We start from the raw sequence: 16,373 nt of genomic DNA, 5'->3' as shown, positions 1-16,373 counted from the left end.
GCACCTTTTCCTTTAGCCATGTGCAGCCCACCGCTGGAGCAGGGGAAGACGTCTGTCCTGCTGCCCACTGCGGTGTGCCATTGGGGTGAGTGACTCCACAGCCTAATTCCTGGTGCATGCTTGAGTTTTAAGTCAGGGCAAACCTTTGCCCTTATTTCTCATTTTAAGAAATAATCCAGTTCTCACCCCTGTTCCATTCCTTCCACTTACAACCTATGCACAAACTCGCTGAGCCAACTAAACCAGGTGTACTTCACATCTTCACTCTCTCAGTGCAGGTATCTTTACAGGGCTCATGTTTATTTTGGATTTATGCACCTGAAATCAACCATGGTTCATATGCAGCAGGGCAGTGTGTATTTATATATCCTCTTTAATCTGAGTGGATATGGGACTGCTAATCCTTTCTGACAGGAAGGTCATCCTTGAGAGTGGTGCCCTGGGAGGGCAGGCACGTGGAACTGAGGGAACTGTGCCAGCCGGCGGGGGATGCCCTGAGCCAGGGGCTCCTCCATCTGTGAACAGCTCCTGGTTCCTTGGCCTTGACAGCAGCCCCTTTTCCCTCTGTGCTGCCTTCATCTTCTTCGGCTGCTTCTGGCTCTGATAAGGTCACTGCATCTGAAGCCTGGAGACCATCTCCGTCTCCAGTTTTACTTCCAGTACTGCAGTCGTTCCTCTTTTTGCTGTAACACCACATCCAGCAAGGCAAAACACCCACAGCAGGACCTCTGAGGTCCTGAAAGGTCTCCTGCAGGACCTGGTTGTGACTGATAGTGTCCCCTTTGTGTCAGGTGAGATGGGTGGCAAAGAGGGACAGCATCCATACTGTCCCTAGCGCACCTGAGGTGTATTTGTGGGCTCCTGCTTGTGCAGGAAAGGGAACAGACCTGGTGTGAGGATAAAACCCTTTCCCATAAAACTGCTCTTTGCAGCAGCTGCACGAGTCCAGCCCCGGTGGTGGTGGCTGTGGGAGTGGGTGGCCTGGTGGGCTTGGAGAGGAGCCCCACAGGTCCCCATGGCAGGCACATGTGCTGCACAGCATTGTGGGCAGTGCTGCCCATCAGGCAAGGAGTGAGGAGGGTGTGGGCCCTTGTCCTGAAGGAGGTGGAAGCTTTCTGGGACGAGCCACACGGTGCTCTGGGGGCCTGGAGTGGTGCAGGAGGTTCCCAAAGGGGCCCACCTGGCAGAGGAGGCCAGGGCAAGGTTCTGCCTTGCTGGTCTACCAGCTTGCTCCCCTGGGGCCACCATGGCTTACCCATAGGTGCTGGGGTGGCTACAGATGGGGAGGGTGCAGAGCTCAAGGAGAGACCTTGTTTCATCTGTAGCCATAGGCTGTGGCATCCCCACCCCTGGCACATTCTCTGCCAGTGCTGGGACCCCCACCTCTCCTCAGAGGTGACAGAGGGCTGTGGGTGCAGCCAGCGGGTTCACAGCGTGCTGCATGGCCAGAGTCTCTTCTTCCTGTAGCTCCAGTAAAAAACAGCAGCACAGGGATCAGGAGCACTTCCTGGAGTCCCTGTGAGTTGCTGGCATGTCCCTGATGGCCAGGCCACTGCAGCTGCGTCCTGCCACCCACACCCTGTCCCCACAGGATTCTGGGGTGTAGTGTAGGGCTGTGATTACCACCAAACATGCTGAAGCTGTAGTATCTATTTAGAATATGCCATATATTTGTTTTTAATGAGATGGTATATGGAGCAGTTCATATAAAAAAAAAAAGAAACATGGGTGCTCCCCACCCGTTGTCCATAAAGCTCTGTAAGAAATGGCCCACGCCCACTAGCAAGGAATGCCAGGCTCAGGGCAGGGAACACCCAAGGGCAGCTGCAGTGAGCAGGGCAGTGCTGCTCCGAGGGGAAAAGTGCCTGTTTCGTAGCTGCTTCTGCAGTGAAGGTAGCAGGTAGCAGGAAACATACCTTCTCTTTTGGTGGGTCATACAAAACCCCTTTCCCAGAGGTAAGTCCACATCTAGACAAGAATCTGGAAGCTGTTCTAGCAGTGTTAGGAGGGTTCTCCTTGGTAGAGCTGGCATAGCTGCAGCTAACTAGTGAAGCCATGCTACCTCCCACTGTCCAGCTGCATGTTACGTTGGTACAGTTCAGGTCAGGTGCCATGTCCTACCCCGGGGGTCACGGCTGAGGACCACCCCCAAGACCAGGAGATGCTGCCTCTCTGCTGGGAACCACTAAGGCCCCTGTTCTGGCAGGGCTGTGCCTGGGCTGCTCCAGACCCGGGTGCTCAAAGTCCTGGTGGCTCCCACTGAGGGACAGGCAGACACTGTCTGCTGCCCCTCCTGCTCTCCTAAGTCCAGATCTGCCCCTCTGGGTCCTCTGCCCCCTGTACCCCACGTGGCTCCGTGGGAGTCAGGTGAAATGTTGGCCATGCTGATGACCTCGGCCTTCCCGAGGGCTGGGAGGAGCCGCTCGGGAGGTGCCGTGCCAGGATCTGACCCCGCTGGTTCTCGCACAGGCCTTTTGCTGACAGGTTTTCAAGGAGGGAGCAGCTTCCACCGTGGGCACCGTGCTGGACCTTGCGGCGCAGGACACACCAGGGAGTCGCAGCGGGTGTCCCAGAGGGGGTTGCATTCCCATCTCCTCCCATCCCACCGCTCCGGCCGGCGGCAGCTCCGTCCCCCCGAGTCTGTGCCGTGTAAGGTGCGTGGCAGGCGGGGTCACCGCAGGAGCAGCACCAGCGGCAGGAGCAGCAGCGCCGGCGAGACGGAGATTTCAGCAGCGCCACCACAGTCTTGGGCGTTTTCCTGGGAGATGGGAGAGAAGGGGGTCAGCCTGCTCACTGCCGGGGCGGCTGCCGGTGGAGGGAAAGGATCCCACCCGTCACCTTTGGAAAGGGGAGCAATGCCTGTGGCCAAAAGGAAAGAGGCAAAGGAAGGGACTGGTTTGATGCCTGTTGGTCACAGCAGCCGCCTGCAAGCTAGGAAACCACTTGCCTCCTCGGCTCCTAGCGGTGGGGGAGCTTGCTCCTGACCCTCTGGTGTCTGAGCTCAAGCCCTTCCCAGGTGGTATTAATGTGTGAGGGTCCTCCTGCTAGGAAGCCCCTTGGGGATTCGCATGGCTGTGTCTGGGTCCAGCCAGCAGGATGGGCACGTGATACACCCGACGCGAGGGTGCAGGAGGAGACATTTGTGCATGGGTAACAGGCATGCCCAGGGTGAAATACAGCTGTGTGCCCTCCCTCCCTCTCTGCCATGCTACCCCGGGGTACCTCAGGGTGGAATGCATGGCAGGTGTCCGGCCGCCGTCGCAGCTTCTGGGACCGCATCCGTTCACACTTCACTGAAGCGTTATGTGCGAGGCTGTTAAGGACAACGGCGGCAGCAGGCGGGGAAAAAGGGGATGAACAAAGCACAGAGATACAGGGCCCGGATGCAAGTTTGTACAGGTGTAACTGCACGACCTGAGAGACAGAGTAGGGAGGTCAAGGGAAGGGCAGGTCACCCTGCATGGGCTGGAGATTTTTCCAAGCTGTCCCACAAGTCGGGTTGTACCCTCCACCCCCACGGCAATTGCACCAGAAGTGAATTTTCCACCCTAGCAAATATGAAGATGAAGGGGCCTGTGGAGCTGTGCATCCCTGCTGGGTGTGGAAGGATATATTTGACCTCTTTTGGGTCCATTGGGACAGGTGGAAAGATGCTGCAATCACAGACAGCATCCGTGACGAGGAGCAGGAGGTTACTGCTGACGATCTGCTGTGCCACAAACATCCTGCAAGAGAAGAGCAGATAAAGAAAGCATATCCTTCCAGCTACACCACCAGAGCTGCATTGCCTGAACCACAGAAAAGGAAACAGGATGGCAGTCATGGAAGGCAGGAGAGACACAGGGAGCAGATGTACACGGGGGGGGAAGTGGTGCTGGTACACCCTTTTGGCCTCAGAAAACTCTGAACTGACTCAAATTTACAACTCCGTGCTAGGCACAAAAGCCAAAATTGAACCCAAAACCCAACCAGCCAACCAAACCCAACACAAGATGGGGCAGAACATCACAGCAGATGACATTGAGAAAGCCTGGTTTTGCCTGGAGGTACGTCAGTGCCCATTTAACATACATTTATGTGTATGCTCATACTGTGCAAGGATGTCTGTTTTATGTGGTCCTGCGAGGAGCAGTGCTTTGCTAAATTTCATGTCAGTGGAGAGAGAAATAGAGGATCCAAGCAGCGCTGTACGTTACATCAGTATGATGGGACCGACCAACCGATGCTTGAAAATCGCACGGCTTTGCTTTGCAGCCACTATTTCACCTGCCCCTTCCCCTCCCTGTCGGACAAGCAGACTGTGGCTTGCGGTGACCAGCACAGGCACGTGCCTGTGGTGATGTCTCTGGATGCAAGCGTTTGCCTGAGGACATGCACGTGAGGGCTGACCAGGCAGGCAGTGCAGGGATTGAGTGGGCAGGGCAGGATGAGGGCAGGATGTGTGTTGGCTGAGTGCAGCGTTTTCTGCATGAGTGCTGTGCACGTGGGGGCGTGTGGGCAGCTCGGATGTGCCTCTGTGCTCACGAGGCTGCATGTGCCTGTGACTGAGGGTCTGTGCACTGGCACGTGCACATCAGTCACAGGGGGTGCGTGTCCAAGCGTACAGGTGCCACCACAAGGTGCTGTACATGTCTGGGCATCTCACCAACCTGCCCAATGCCTTGCAGCCATCACGTGCCATTCACCAGCACAGAGGCTGCAGCCACCCAAAGCAAGGCTGAGCTGCCCACGCTGCCATCCCCCTCTGCCTGCTGGCAGGGAGCTGGCAAGCTGTCCTGGAGCTGCTGGGCACAGGGAAGGCTGGGGATGGTGGGCTCAGTGTGCCTGTGCTGGTGGCAGGGCTACAGTGGCTCTGTACACTCCCAGTCCTGCTGAACACTGCTCAGCCAAGGGAGAGGGCTTCTGGATTACAAATACAGGTTTGGGAGGATGTGCCCACTGCACTGTCCAACCTGGCTGCACTGGAGGAGCACCCTGTCTCTCTAGTTATTCACTACCTTGTCTTGCTACCCTCTAGCCCCCGGGGATCTCTGTGTTCCCTTTCAGAGGTGTTGAATGTTGCACACTGCAGCTGACCATTTAGTGGCTTTTTCACTAATGACTGCTTTGGGAGCTTTGACAAGCAGGCTTTAACGAATTCAGTAACCAGGACAGAGGTGCTCCATGCACTAATCTGCAAGCCAACTTTTTGCCCAGCACTGAGCACCCAGCCTACCCTCACTCCACAAGGAACCACCTGGGCTTGTGGAACGGGATCAGGAAAGCCTGCATGCCTGAGCTAATGCTTCACAGAGCCTGTGACAGGGTGTCTCTCCCAAACAACTGCATGAAAGATGTACAAGAGATGCACCTGGGATCCAGAGGCTGCAACCACACCTGTAATTATGAAGGAGCTGAGCAGGATGCTGTGAGGGACAGGATGCAGCACCTGCTGCTGTGACCCTGGTGAGGTGCTGCCTCCAGCAAGGAGGGGTCAGTTCCAGGCTGTGTTGGTGCAGAGATCTGTGCAGCAAGACCTTAACAGGCCAGTTTAGGGCAGTCAGCTCCTCTGGATGTGCCCAGAGCTTAATGCCCCTACACAATACCTTGTTGTCACCAAATCTGCAATCTCTTCTGAAACAATGTTTGGCAAAGCCTGGTTTTCCTACAGTCATGCTGACTAGCACAGGCTGTTTTCCTAACCTTTAAGTCTTTCCTGCAGTTGATCCAAGACTGAAGTCAGACTAGGTAGGATTTTTATTTTTTTTTTTGATGGGAATTCCAGTCAGATCTGTTTGGATGCCTCATGTTAGGAAAAGCTGGACCAGTGGAAATTCATCTTTCTATCACCTTTCCACACATGATTGCTGATGGCACTATGGAGCCACTGAAAACAGCCTTTTTCCTCAAAGACTTTTCTATCTAACTTTGTACTCTTCCTTCTCTTAAAATGAAAATGGAAAATAAAACAGTGGACCCTTGTTTTCATTTTTTTCAGTTTAACGCTTCTTTTTTCCCCCCATCCCTCCTTTTTTGTTTGTTTCTGTAGAAAAACAGAAAAGGGGTAAAAGGAAAAACAAAAGGAAAAGGAAAGCCGAAAGCATTGCAAAAAGGAAAATTTTCTAAGAAAACCTTTGCCAGAAGCATGAGAAAACAGAAAAAGTTCCTTTCTGAAACCTGTGGAATGGAAAGATATATATATATATATATATATATATATTTGAATGCTCTTTTCTTCGTTCTACAGCAACCTCTGCTTATTAACAGATGGTTTTAAACTTTCTTCTCTTTTATCAAGAACCAGTAACTTGGTCTCTTCACCTCCTCCCTGTCCAGCACAGCTGTTTAGCTCTGCTCTGCAGCCACAGCTGGAGATACCATGGTGGCCATGCCATGGGCAAAGCAGCAGGTGACCCTTCTCAGGTTGCTGTCATCACCAAGGGGCCCTTTGACAAGACTTGTGTGCCATCCCCTTGGGGGACCCCCGCCAAATGAAAGGGAAGCTGCAGTTCTTACTTTTGGCAGTCTCCACACTCAATCAGCCCGTTAGTCTCCTTGATGGCCGGCTCGTACACGAAAACGGGGTACTCGGTGTCACAGGGCTGCAACATGTCATGCTTCTTGTGCTTGTGAGCTGCGAGGGCAAGGAGACAAGGTGAGATGGGTGAAGGGCAGAGCATCACACAGGAGCTGCCTGCACTGAGATGGAAACATTTAAAACTGGTGACACAGGTTGGAGGAGCAGCCCTGCGTGCCTGCTACCCCCTCAAGAGTGGCAAAGAGCAGGTGCCTACCAGAGAATAATGGGAAGGAGGCGCTGCACAAAGCAGCCAGGCAGTGATCCCTGCTCCCACTAGGTGGTGTGGGAAAACCAGTCTATGTGAGAAATGCGCACAGTATTGCCACTTGTCTTCCACCAGCAAGCCCAGACCCTGCTATGCCCAAGCCACAGCTGTGGGGCTGCAGTGGCCACAGCACCTCAGGGACCCCCTGCCTGGTTGGAAGGGTCATTTGAGCACTGGTACCTTTCTGTTCAAAGGAGCAGCAGGGTCTGATTGAACCAGCAGCATTAATGAAGTCCCTCCTGCCTAACCCAGCCCTGGTTCACTTTTTTAAACATTGAAAAAACCTGTGACTGGGCTGGTCCTCAGTGCCTGTGCCAAGGGATCTGCCCTGCAGGAACCCTGCGTGTCCACAGTGGGATTCATCAACTGCTGATCCCTCCTGAGCCCTCTGATGCTTCAGAGTGAGCCCACAGCAGGAAATTTGAGGGGTTGAATATTTGTCACACTAAGAAGAAACAGATCTGGCCTGAGACCACAGGAAAGCAGATGACAGCTCTCAAGGACCAGCAGAGACCCAGCTCACACACAGCAGTGGCTCCTGGAGGGAGCCATCCACCGCAAAGGCAGGGAGCAGCTGCTCCATCACTCATCAGTCACACTCTGTGGGACTTCCAAACTAATTTGGGGATGAGGGGGAGCTGGACCGCCTTATTAAGCCTCCCTCGAGAAGCAAGAGCGTTCTTTCTAGGAGTTCAGCAAAATCTGTCTTGCCTGAAACTGCCGCCTTGGGCCCTTCTGGCAATTATTTTCTGCAGTTGGAGGTAGCAAAGCCAGCTCCTGCCTCTGTAGGACACAGGGGAATGCTGCCGATGGAAACGCCGAGCTTTGTTGCTAGGGCAGAGGTGGCTGCAGCTCAGCCAACAGCACGTATGAGAAATGGTTTCTACATCATCTACATCAGGGTCTGAGCACAAAGCCTCACTTCGCAGACCCCCTCGCACACAACAGCCACAGGCAGCCCTGCCGGGGGGGGGTGGGGACCAGCAGGGAAGAGGGTCCTCCGGATGGGGAGGGCGCCCGCTTTACCCCGTGCAGCAGAAGCGCCGAAGATTTATAGAAAAATGCAGCATCACGGGTTTTAATCAGCAAATGTATGTTAAGAAGGCACCAAGAGGGTACCATGATTCCGATGGGTAATTTGCATCACTGTAGAACACTCGCTGAGAGCAGTGGTCTCCTTTCCCCCCCCCCATGCTGCCAGAGCACGCAGACAGCAGCAGGCACCACCCGGTGGAGCTGGCCGTCTAAACAATGTGGATTAAATGAGAGGGAGAAAAAACCGGATGATTTTCTCTGATTTTTCTCTCAGGAACTCCAGCCCAATTTCCCCTCTAATGCCTTTCCCGGGTGAATATAATGGGTACTCAAGCCCTTCCCTGCAGTACAGAGTCCTTGGTAGGTTTTTTTGGTGCTTTTCTTCTGAACTCTCGAAAAACAGCACTCATGAGGCAGCCCCCTAAAATGCTCCCAGAGCGTGGGACCCACCTGTCGGTATCATGGTTAGGTTAATTTTGCACAGATCCAAAAGCACAGAGAGCACGATTTCAGCATGGTGCCTTGTTTTGTATTCACCTTGGATTTACATTGAATTAATCAACTAAACTCATCATTTCAGAGGCTGGCAGCACCTCTGCCATCAGCCAGGAGCTGCCTGGCTGTGCTCTGCCACCATTTGCCGTCCCTCTGTGCGAACACCACACTGCAGAAGCACAGAAAAGCCTCTCCCATTTTTTGCTAATGGAGAATGCCTCTGTCACAAGGAACAAACAGTCCTGAGGAGATCTGAGATGAGCAGAAGAAGACCCTGTTCCTGAGGTGAATTTCAAAGGCTTAGACATTTCTGATGGAACATGCAAAATATCAATGTTTGTGTTGTAAGGAGAGAAGCTGCAAATGCTTTCTAGCTCAGATCACCTCCAGGACCGGTAACTATTCTGGCCAGTAAAGTCCCTAAACTAAGACCAAAGCAGTGTGAGGAACAGAGCGGGAACCCCTTCTTTCAGCCCTAATTCACTGTAGTTGTGGGTGGGAAAGCAGCTCCAAACCTGAAACAGGTGGCCAGGCTAGTCTGGACTAGGAATAGACCTTCTCAAGGACATGCTTGTGGCAAAGCCACACATTGGTCTTTCAGCCACAAACCATCAAAGTCCTGTTGTGTTACCCCTGGATTTGCAGCACTGTCACTGCAGCCCAGCTGCTGGCAATGGACTGTGCCATTCTTGCTCAGAAGAGCTGCTGTGATGACCGCAAAGGTGACCTGATAAAGTTGGGGCAAACTGCCTGCAAGAATTTAGCATATTGCTCATGTCAGGAGTGGCAAAGGGTCCTGACATAACAGGGATTTCATCCAGGACCTCCGTTTTCCCCTGTGCCTGGTAAAGAATGACATCCTTCTCTAGCTCCAGCTTCCTGTTATAATATCATCAAAGCAGATGGAGCTATAGTAATATACAATACAGTGGTGTGAAGGACAGGGAGGAGGGAGGGGGTGAAAGAGACTGTCGTCTTGGAAAATACAGAATGGAAGTCGATCTCAGGCCTCCCAGCCTCAACCAGGAATGAATGAGGGCTGTCATGCTGGTCTTGGTGGGCTTGGAGAACAGCCTTGGGCCTCAAGGAGAATTAAAGAGACTGCATGTCCATACCTGGACAGCACTGTTTGCTGGCCTGACCTGCACACATGGGCAAGAACTCTGGACACAGGACTAGAGAGCCAACACTTGGTCAGTAATTCTGGGTTGAACTATCCCATGGTGGCACTCACAGGAGCAGCATGTGCAGTGGGAAGTGCACCAGGTTTGGTTCCTTCAGGGGCACTTTTGCCACTGGCATTATGGGCTGTGTCAGTCTCAGAAGGGGCATTTCTGGTTGAGTCTTTCACGACCCTTTGCAATTTGAGCTGCTCTGGGTTAACTTCATCGTGTGCACCGAGCTGTATTTTTAAACTCTGCTAAATATTCAGAAGTGCCCGGCACAGGCAATCCTTACTCGGATTTTTTTGGCACAAGCTGAATGAAAAGAAGCCACTTTAAAATCTCCCAACTTCTGCACAGAGACAAGACCCATGACAGAGATTATACTTAAGCCTACTGCCACTTAATTCTCTTGGAAGCAATGCAGTTGCAGCAGTACTGAGAAGTTCAGAGAAGCCCAGTAGCATGTACCTCATCAGCAAAACGCTTGGGCTGAGCCTCTCAATGCACATGCTGGACATCAAAATGTTATCAGCGCCCTGAGAGCCTGGTGGTCAGGGATTAGTAAACAGCCAGAGGAGCTGATAACATATTGCAAACTTTATAGCAAAGAGTGAGTTAATTCCAGGCTGTCGTTGCTACCATCTGCACTTCCAGAAAGCCTTTGTCAGACATTTGGCAACCAATCCTTCTGAGCAGCAAAGGCAGCTGCCGTGCCTTGTTATGAACTATAGAGCCCAGATTGTGAACTCTTTCCCACCAGCATAAATCACGCGCCCAAGTCAGTGGATTTACTCTGGGACACGAGACAAAATCTGCCACTCAGTTACCAATATAAAACACAGCATCTGATCAATTATCTTGTAAAATATCCTCCGTGTACATTACCATGCAGTAAAAAAAAGGAAACTTTTATGATTTACAGAATTCTAGAAATAGTCCTTTCTAGGCTGCATGCCTTGGCTGGAAGTATTTTTGGCCTAATTAAAAGCTTTCAAACCTGGTGATCATAAAGGCAGAAGCCCTTACAAACACAGAAAGAAATTAAGATGCTGAGAGTAGTGAAAAATCTATGGCAGCAAACATGTCTTCTCACCCCCTCTGAAAAGCAGATTTGTATGATAAGTGCAGTCTGAGTATATCATGCCCATTTTCCAACAGCAAGTCTCACCTTCCCAGAAAACAAGAGAACTTGGGAAGCAGAAATAGGCTCAGTGCTGCAGAACCAGAGGTACACAGTCAGGCAAGGGTGAGCATTAGAACCCTGATCATTAATTCCCCTGCACATAACCCGGAAAAAATGTGTGCTCAATTTCTCTCTCACAAAATGTCTCCTTCGCTTCATATTTTTTGCATACACCAGGCTTGGCATGCAGTCAAGAAAATGTTAACAACTCTGGCAAAAATCTACAGCCCCTTCTTAACAACATGTGCAATCCATTTCTTCCAGCCCCAATAGTATTCTTCCACCCTGCTACTCCCACACACACATGGACACTCATTTTTTTATCTGTAGACACCCTCTCCTTCTCTTCCTCTTCTTCATACAGTAAAATGCATTCCAACTGTCTCTGTTTCTCTATCTCTGTCTCACACATACGTCTTGCTGGGCAGAGAGCAAATCAGCAAATACAAGCTAGATATGGAAGCAGGGAGATACAAACACAGCCACAGTCTGGACTCCGTCTTGGAGGAATTTCTAACTCGCCTGTAGGAGCGGATTTATGAGCTAGAGCATATACTTATCAGCTGAACTGCTTGAAAGTAGTTTTGCATTATCCTGGAGTTGGGCTGGGATTTATCAGAAGGACCTAAGCCAAGGGGTGTGGAAAAGAAGACTTAAGTTGCTTCTTAATAACTGAAGTCTACGAGACTCGTATAGTTTTTCCTGCAAGAAGGCGTGGGTTGGTCTTTGGTTTTGGGATAAAAACTGAAAAAGAATGGGCCTGCTGGGAACCAAGGTGAAGGACATGCCACAGTACACAGGCTATGGGCCCAGCTATGCTGTAGTAATGAGTGATGATGTTGTCTGTGATTGTAGTCCCTGAGGAGGCTTGTGTGTTCCTTCTTTTATCAACTTCTCAGTGACAGACCTTCAATCACCAGCTCAGCCAGCTAAACGAGGAACAGCTTCTCTTACTTCTTTGCAGAGCAGGGAAATAGAGCCAGGCACTGCCTTGTCCCTGTCACACCTTTCTGCAAGTTCCCCACTGTCCAAAAGGTGGAAAAAAGTCTTTCCTAGCCTGGAATTTCTAGTTAATTCTCTTTTTTTTTTTTTTGCTGTTAAGTGGTTCTACTTACAATGATGGAAGACAGCCTTTGCTGGAGAAGTGCCGTGACACACAGACACGCAGTGACGATGGAACCACGTGACAGTTTCACATGATGGCAGCACAATGAACATGGATTCACACACAGCAGTCATGGAGGTGATGTGGGAAAGAGATGAAGAAAGCACAAAGGGAATGGTGATGAGCAGGGCAGCAGCAAGAACCCCCTCCCTTTTTCCTCACATCTCCTCAAGCAAAGACTAAATCCAACGGCAGCCACCGAGCATCCACAGCAGCTCAGTGCAGGAACACCAGGTCAGTCTGTCCTCCAGAAGGAGCAGTCTCTCCTGCCCTGGCACGAGCACTGCACTTGCTCATCTGACTCCTCCTCACTGATTTTGGCACGGGGCCACTCCTGTTATCCTGATGGCAGCAGCCAGGGCCACTTAGAGGATACCTGCAGCTTCTAGTGCCATCTCTTTGGAGAAAGTGAGTGGGACCTAAACAGTACTCGGACATAGGCCTTATTTTCTGAGTAGAAAGGAATTTTGCTTTCTAAAAATGACTGTTTCCCCATTACACCAGGAGAGTTCAGTGGAGAAGACTCAGATCCACAGTTAGCATGGAAGGTAGCACTGTCTCCACTAAAATAGTGATCAATAATTAGTGAGAATGCAACAACAGCCCTTACAGGGCTGCACAGAGCACACCTCACCTTTCCCTTGGAGTCTCCTCAGTGCCATCAACATCACCCCCTGCCTGTAGGGCTAGGGATGGGACCAAGGAGATTCCCAGGATGTTTCTAGCAGGCAGCACTACAGCTGCAGGACAGATCACTGGATTTCAAACCAGACATACCCCTCTGCTGCACTCAGCTGCTGTGCAGTACCATGTGCCATCATCTTCTTTCTTCCAGAGCAGGTCCAGTGGGTAAATGAAGACCCTCAATGTGTTATTGAACTGTAAGGTTTCTGTCTAGCTTCCTGAAACCCCTGCTAGGCTCTGGAGAACGTCCTGCTCCAGCCCTGCTCTGTCCTGTCCTGTCAGAGACTGGAAGGGAGTCTTTCCAACTGAAGTGCTTTGCAGTGGATGGCCTCTCTCATCCCACTGCACTCAGGGTAGGAGTCCTCAGAGAGAAGCACCTCCCACCTCCTCAGCAAGTAATCCTGAGGAAAGCAAGCTCTGAGCAGCACACACCTCACTCTGACCGCTCTGGTGCTGTGGCAGCCTGAAATGGGAGTGGAAATAGGGGAAGATGTGGTGGTGGTAGGATCTGGAAGCTGGATTACAGTGTCCATGGAAGAAGAGGTGTGGGGCACATGGCAGGCTCCTTGCACAAGGCCAGGCTTCCCCTTACAGTTTCTTCTGTCACCCGTGGCTGTAACACTCACGTGCTGTGGGGTGGCTGGACTCTTGTGTACTCACCATCTGCCAAGTTGTTTGAGTGCCAGAAGCTACTCATGTTAAACTCCAAAAGGAAGCTGTCAAAAGAGCAAGAACAGAGGATGCTTTTTCAGCAGCCTGGAAGGATGCAGGTGTCAGGGAGATGGCCCTGTTGCCCGGCAAGTATCAGTTCTAAAATGTTTACTGCGAATTTGCTGGCAGTGGAAGTCTCATTTTTTTTTTTATTTTTTTTTCCTCTCCATATGATAGAGTGTAACTCTGTACCGTGGGATCTGTACTGTGGAAGATGGGAATGGGCTTTTTCCTGAAGTATATACAGTGTGAGGGGCTCGCCAGTGAAGGAAGGAATGAGTACAGCAACCCCTGAGGCTGGGAGGGAATTCAGTCACTGTGGGCCCCACCTGAGGAGCAGGCATGGATGGCCATCAGAAGCCCATACTCTGTCTGCTTGAAGGTAACTACATGCCACTTTGAATTATTCTGCACCAATAGGCTCAAACCCTCAGAGCTGTATCTTTTCCTTATCTCCCCTTTTGCACACCCAGCAAGCTGAGCAGCGGCACTTTCATCCTAATTTGAGCTTGAACTCTGATTAACCCCAGAAGTTTGAGGGGAACCCAAATCTAGGGGACAGCCTTCCCTCTCCTCTCCCTTGCCTGTCACTCAGAGCTGAGCTCCCTGGCTTGCTTCCTTCAGCCTTCTCCCCCTGTGAAAGGTAGGTGTGCATTCGCTCAGCACGGGCAAAGGAGACAGGCAAGAGGACTCGGCATCAAGGATCTGCACAGGGCCCCAGGAGACCCAAGTCCTATTTCTGACTCAGGCACTTTGTACTGAGTGACTTCAGGTAAATCCCAGACCCACTTTGGGCCTCTGCCTCTCAAAATGGGAATAGTAATAGCTTTCTGTCTCCCAGGAGCAAGGCTGAGCTGAATGTCAGGAGAAGGCTGACAGCAATGCCCTATGCAGGGGCCTCCTCTTGCAGCTTTCTCAGCTCTTGACCCCGTTGCTCTGAGCCTCCCAAACACCCCCATCTTTTGGTACTCACATGAGGAAATCACTTATCAGCCATTTCACTGCAGCTAGAAAGGCATAAATTGGCTGGAGAACAAAAGAAGAAATGAGAAATACCATAAGGACCTGGTCAGAGAATTTATAATTGTTATGCAGGACCTCACATTTCAGACCAATTCCCTCCACTGAACAGAGCTCTTGAAGACAGGCTGGAAATTCAAGGTCTGGGCATCACTGGAAAATGTTCAAAATGTTTTGATGTAAAAAGCCAGCAGAGCTGCCTTGTTACTAATAATATCTTCTCACCCTCTCCCCATCAGGGTCAGGGAGTTTATCACAAATGTATGAAGGACTTTGAAGAGGTAATTGCTTGATGATTTCTCTCCAGTATGGATGACCTTCAGAGCTCAGAGCAGGAGAGAAACACAGCTAAATGGGACACCACCAGTTTAGGATGCTTTATGTTCTGATAGCAAGTGGTGTTTCTGGGACAAGCCCAGGATTTAGTATTATCTTCCATTGATTGATTATGCTTAACTGTGCTTTCATCCAGCTTTTCCTCAAGATGGCATGACTTCTATCATCTTCCTGCTTTTCAGCTACAAATTGGAAATCCAGCATTATCCCAGGGACAATTCATCTGCAGAGGATCCTGCTGCTTCTTTTCTTCATGGTAACCATGTCTAATTTTCATCTCTCTCTCTCATAATCATGCCCGTGTCCTCAAACCCAAAACAGATGCAGTAGTCACAGGACACAAGATAATGTTCCATTATGCTAACTGACTTATCTTCAGCCAAAATAAGTCAGCAAATAGTAAAATGTAGAGATTATTGGGAATTTGACTGGTTCTTATGCGTGTATATGAAAACCAGACTTTTCTTGATTTTTTCCTTCTCAAAGATTTTGCTAAGAGGGGAAGATGAGAGATGAAGGCTGAATGCTCACCTTCCTAGTTCACCTTGTTTTCGACAGCTCATATTTTGTGACAGTAATCAAAATTGGAGGATATGATCAAGCAAATATTTTCACTACAATCACAATATTTTATCTAGCTTAAGTATAGCCACTCCAAAACAGACTTACTCTTAAAAATGTAACATGTTGTTAAAAGTGTTAAAATCCCTGTTTAGGGTTGTGTCAACTAGTTTAAAGTGGCCTAAGGGTTGAGTAATTACTTTGTTCTGCCTGTTTGAGGCCACGTTAGGAAGGCAGAGTGGGATTAGATTCTTAGTTTGTATCAGCCTAAAGAGAGGTTGCATTTGGGTACTGGTAAAACCCTTCCCTCTGTTGGTTTGTTCCCTGGGCTATCACCACTCTGCCTGTTGCTCCAGCTCCACTCATATTTCCCCAAACGACTGTCAGTTTTCTCCCAGATGCTCCCTGACAGAGTAACTCTCTTTTATGAGCTGCTGAGTAAAACCATGCCCTGTAAAAGGATTCCTGTTCATTTCAGCTGCTAGCTGATTCCTTGGCTTTTAGGGGAAGCCTGCTGTAGTTTAGTTCATGTCCTCTCCCTGAACCTTCCAATTTTCACTGAGATCCTATATGCCAATAGAGATCCACGTTGGAAACTGCAGCCAGAGGCCACCGCTGCCTCAGAGACCTGCCTTAGATAAGTTTGGACATTCCCACCGCTTGAAAGCAAACATCTACTACAGTCTTTTTTGTGGAATGTGCTGCCCCAAGGTGCTGGAGATGCCCTAGGAGAAAGCACAGCTCAGGGAGGGCTGCATGCTGACAGATACGTACGCTGAGCAGGGGCCGGGCACCGCTGTGGTGGTGGTAGGGTACTTTGCACATTGCCTGGTAATCATACATGGTCACCCTGCAATCAAAACAAAACAAGCCAGCAGTCAGAAGCAAGCAATGCAACTGGCCTAGGGGACAGACACATCAGCTTTCTCTAAAAAAATTTCATGTATGAAATATTTCCTATATGAACTAAAGTGGCGACCTGCTTACACGTGTCTTTGCTGTTTGGCCAGTGCTGGATCCTGCAGAGCAAGAAATACAGGCTCTGGATTAATGCAACTGGGTCAGAAGGAAATATGTCCCTAATTTCAGAGAGTGAGTAAAGCAGGCTGTGAAGCAGAGGAATTATGATTGTAACTACCTCAGGGCCCCCTAGTTCCTGTTTTCAAGCCACTGAAACTCTGAACTCTCTTTTG

The 16,373-nt window shown here is 50.4% G+C and overlaps 1 protein-coding gene across 1 annotated transcript in view; it reads right to left on the bottom strand.

The window, feature by feature from the left end:
- Nucleotides 1-1,735: 1,735 nt before the first annotated feature.
- CACNA2D4 (calcium voltage-gated channel auxiliary subunit alpha2delta 4) overlaps nt 1,736-16,373 on the bottom strand; it is a 128,929-nt gene continuing 114,291 nt past the window's right edge. Inside the window, exons 33-40 of the mRNA XM_027668482.1 lie at nt 15,955-16,030; nt 14,237-14,289; nt 13,213-13,268; nt 11,819-11,839; nt 6,496-6,613; nt 3,613-3,725; nt 3,223-3,305; nt 1,736-2,758 (exon numbers count right to left, since the gene is read on the bottom strand). Coding sequence (XP_027524283.1) covers nt 2,672-2,758; nt 3,223-3,305; nt 3,613-3,725; nt 6,496-6,613; nt 11,819-11,839; nt 13,213-13,268; nt 14,237-14,289; nt 15,955-16,030 — 607 coding nt within the window. The 3' untranslated portion in view covers nt 1,736-2,671. The remainder of the gene's footprint in view (nt 2,759-3,222; nt 3,306-3,612; nt 3,726-6,495; nt 6,614-11,818; nt 11,840-13,212; nt 13,269-14,236; nt 14,290-15,954; nt 16,031-16,373) is intronic.

The sequence above is a fragment of the Corapipo altera genome, unplaced genomic scaffold, assembly GCF_003945725.1.
Source record: "Corapipo altera isolate COAL_440 unplaced genomic scaffold, ASM394572v1 1, whole genome shotgun sequence".
Classification (NCBI taxonomy): Eukaryota; Metazoa; Chordata; class Aves; order Passeriformes; family Pipridae; genus Corapipo; species Corapipo altera.
This window is presented reverse-complemented; position numbering and strand designations above follow the sequence as displayed.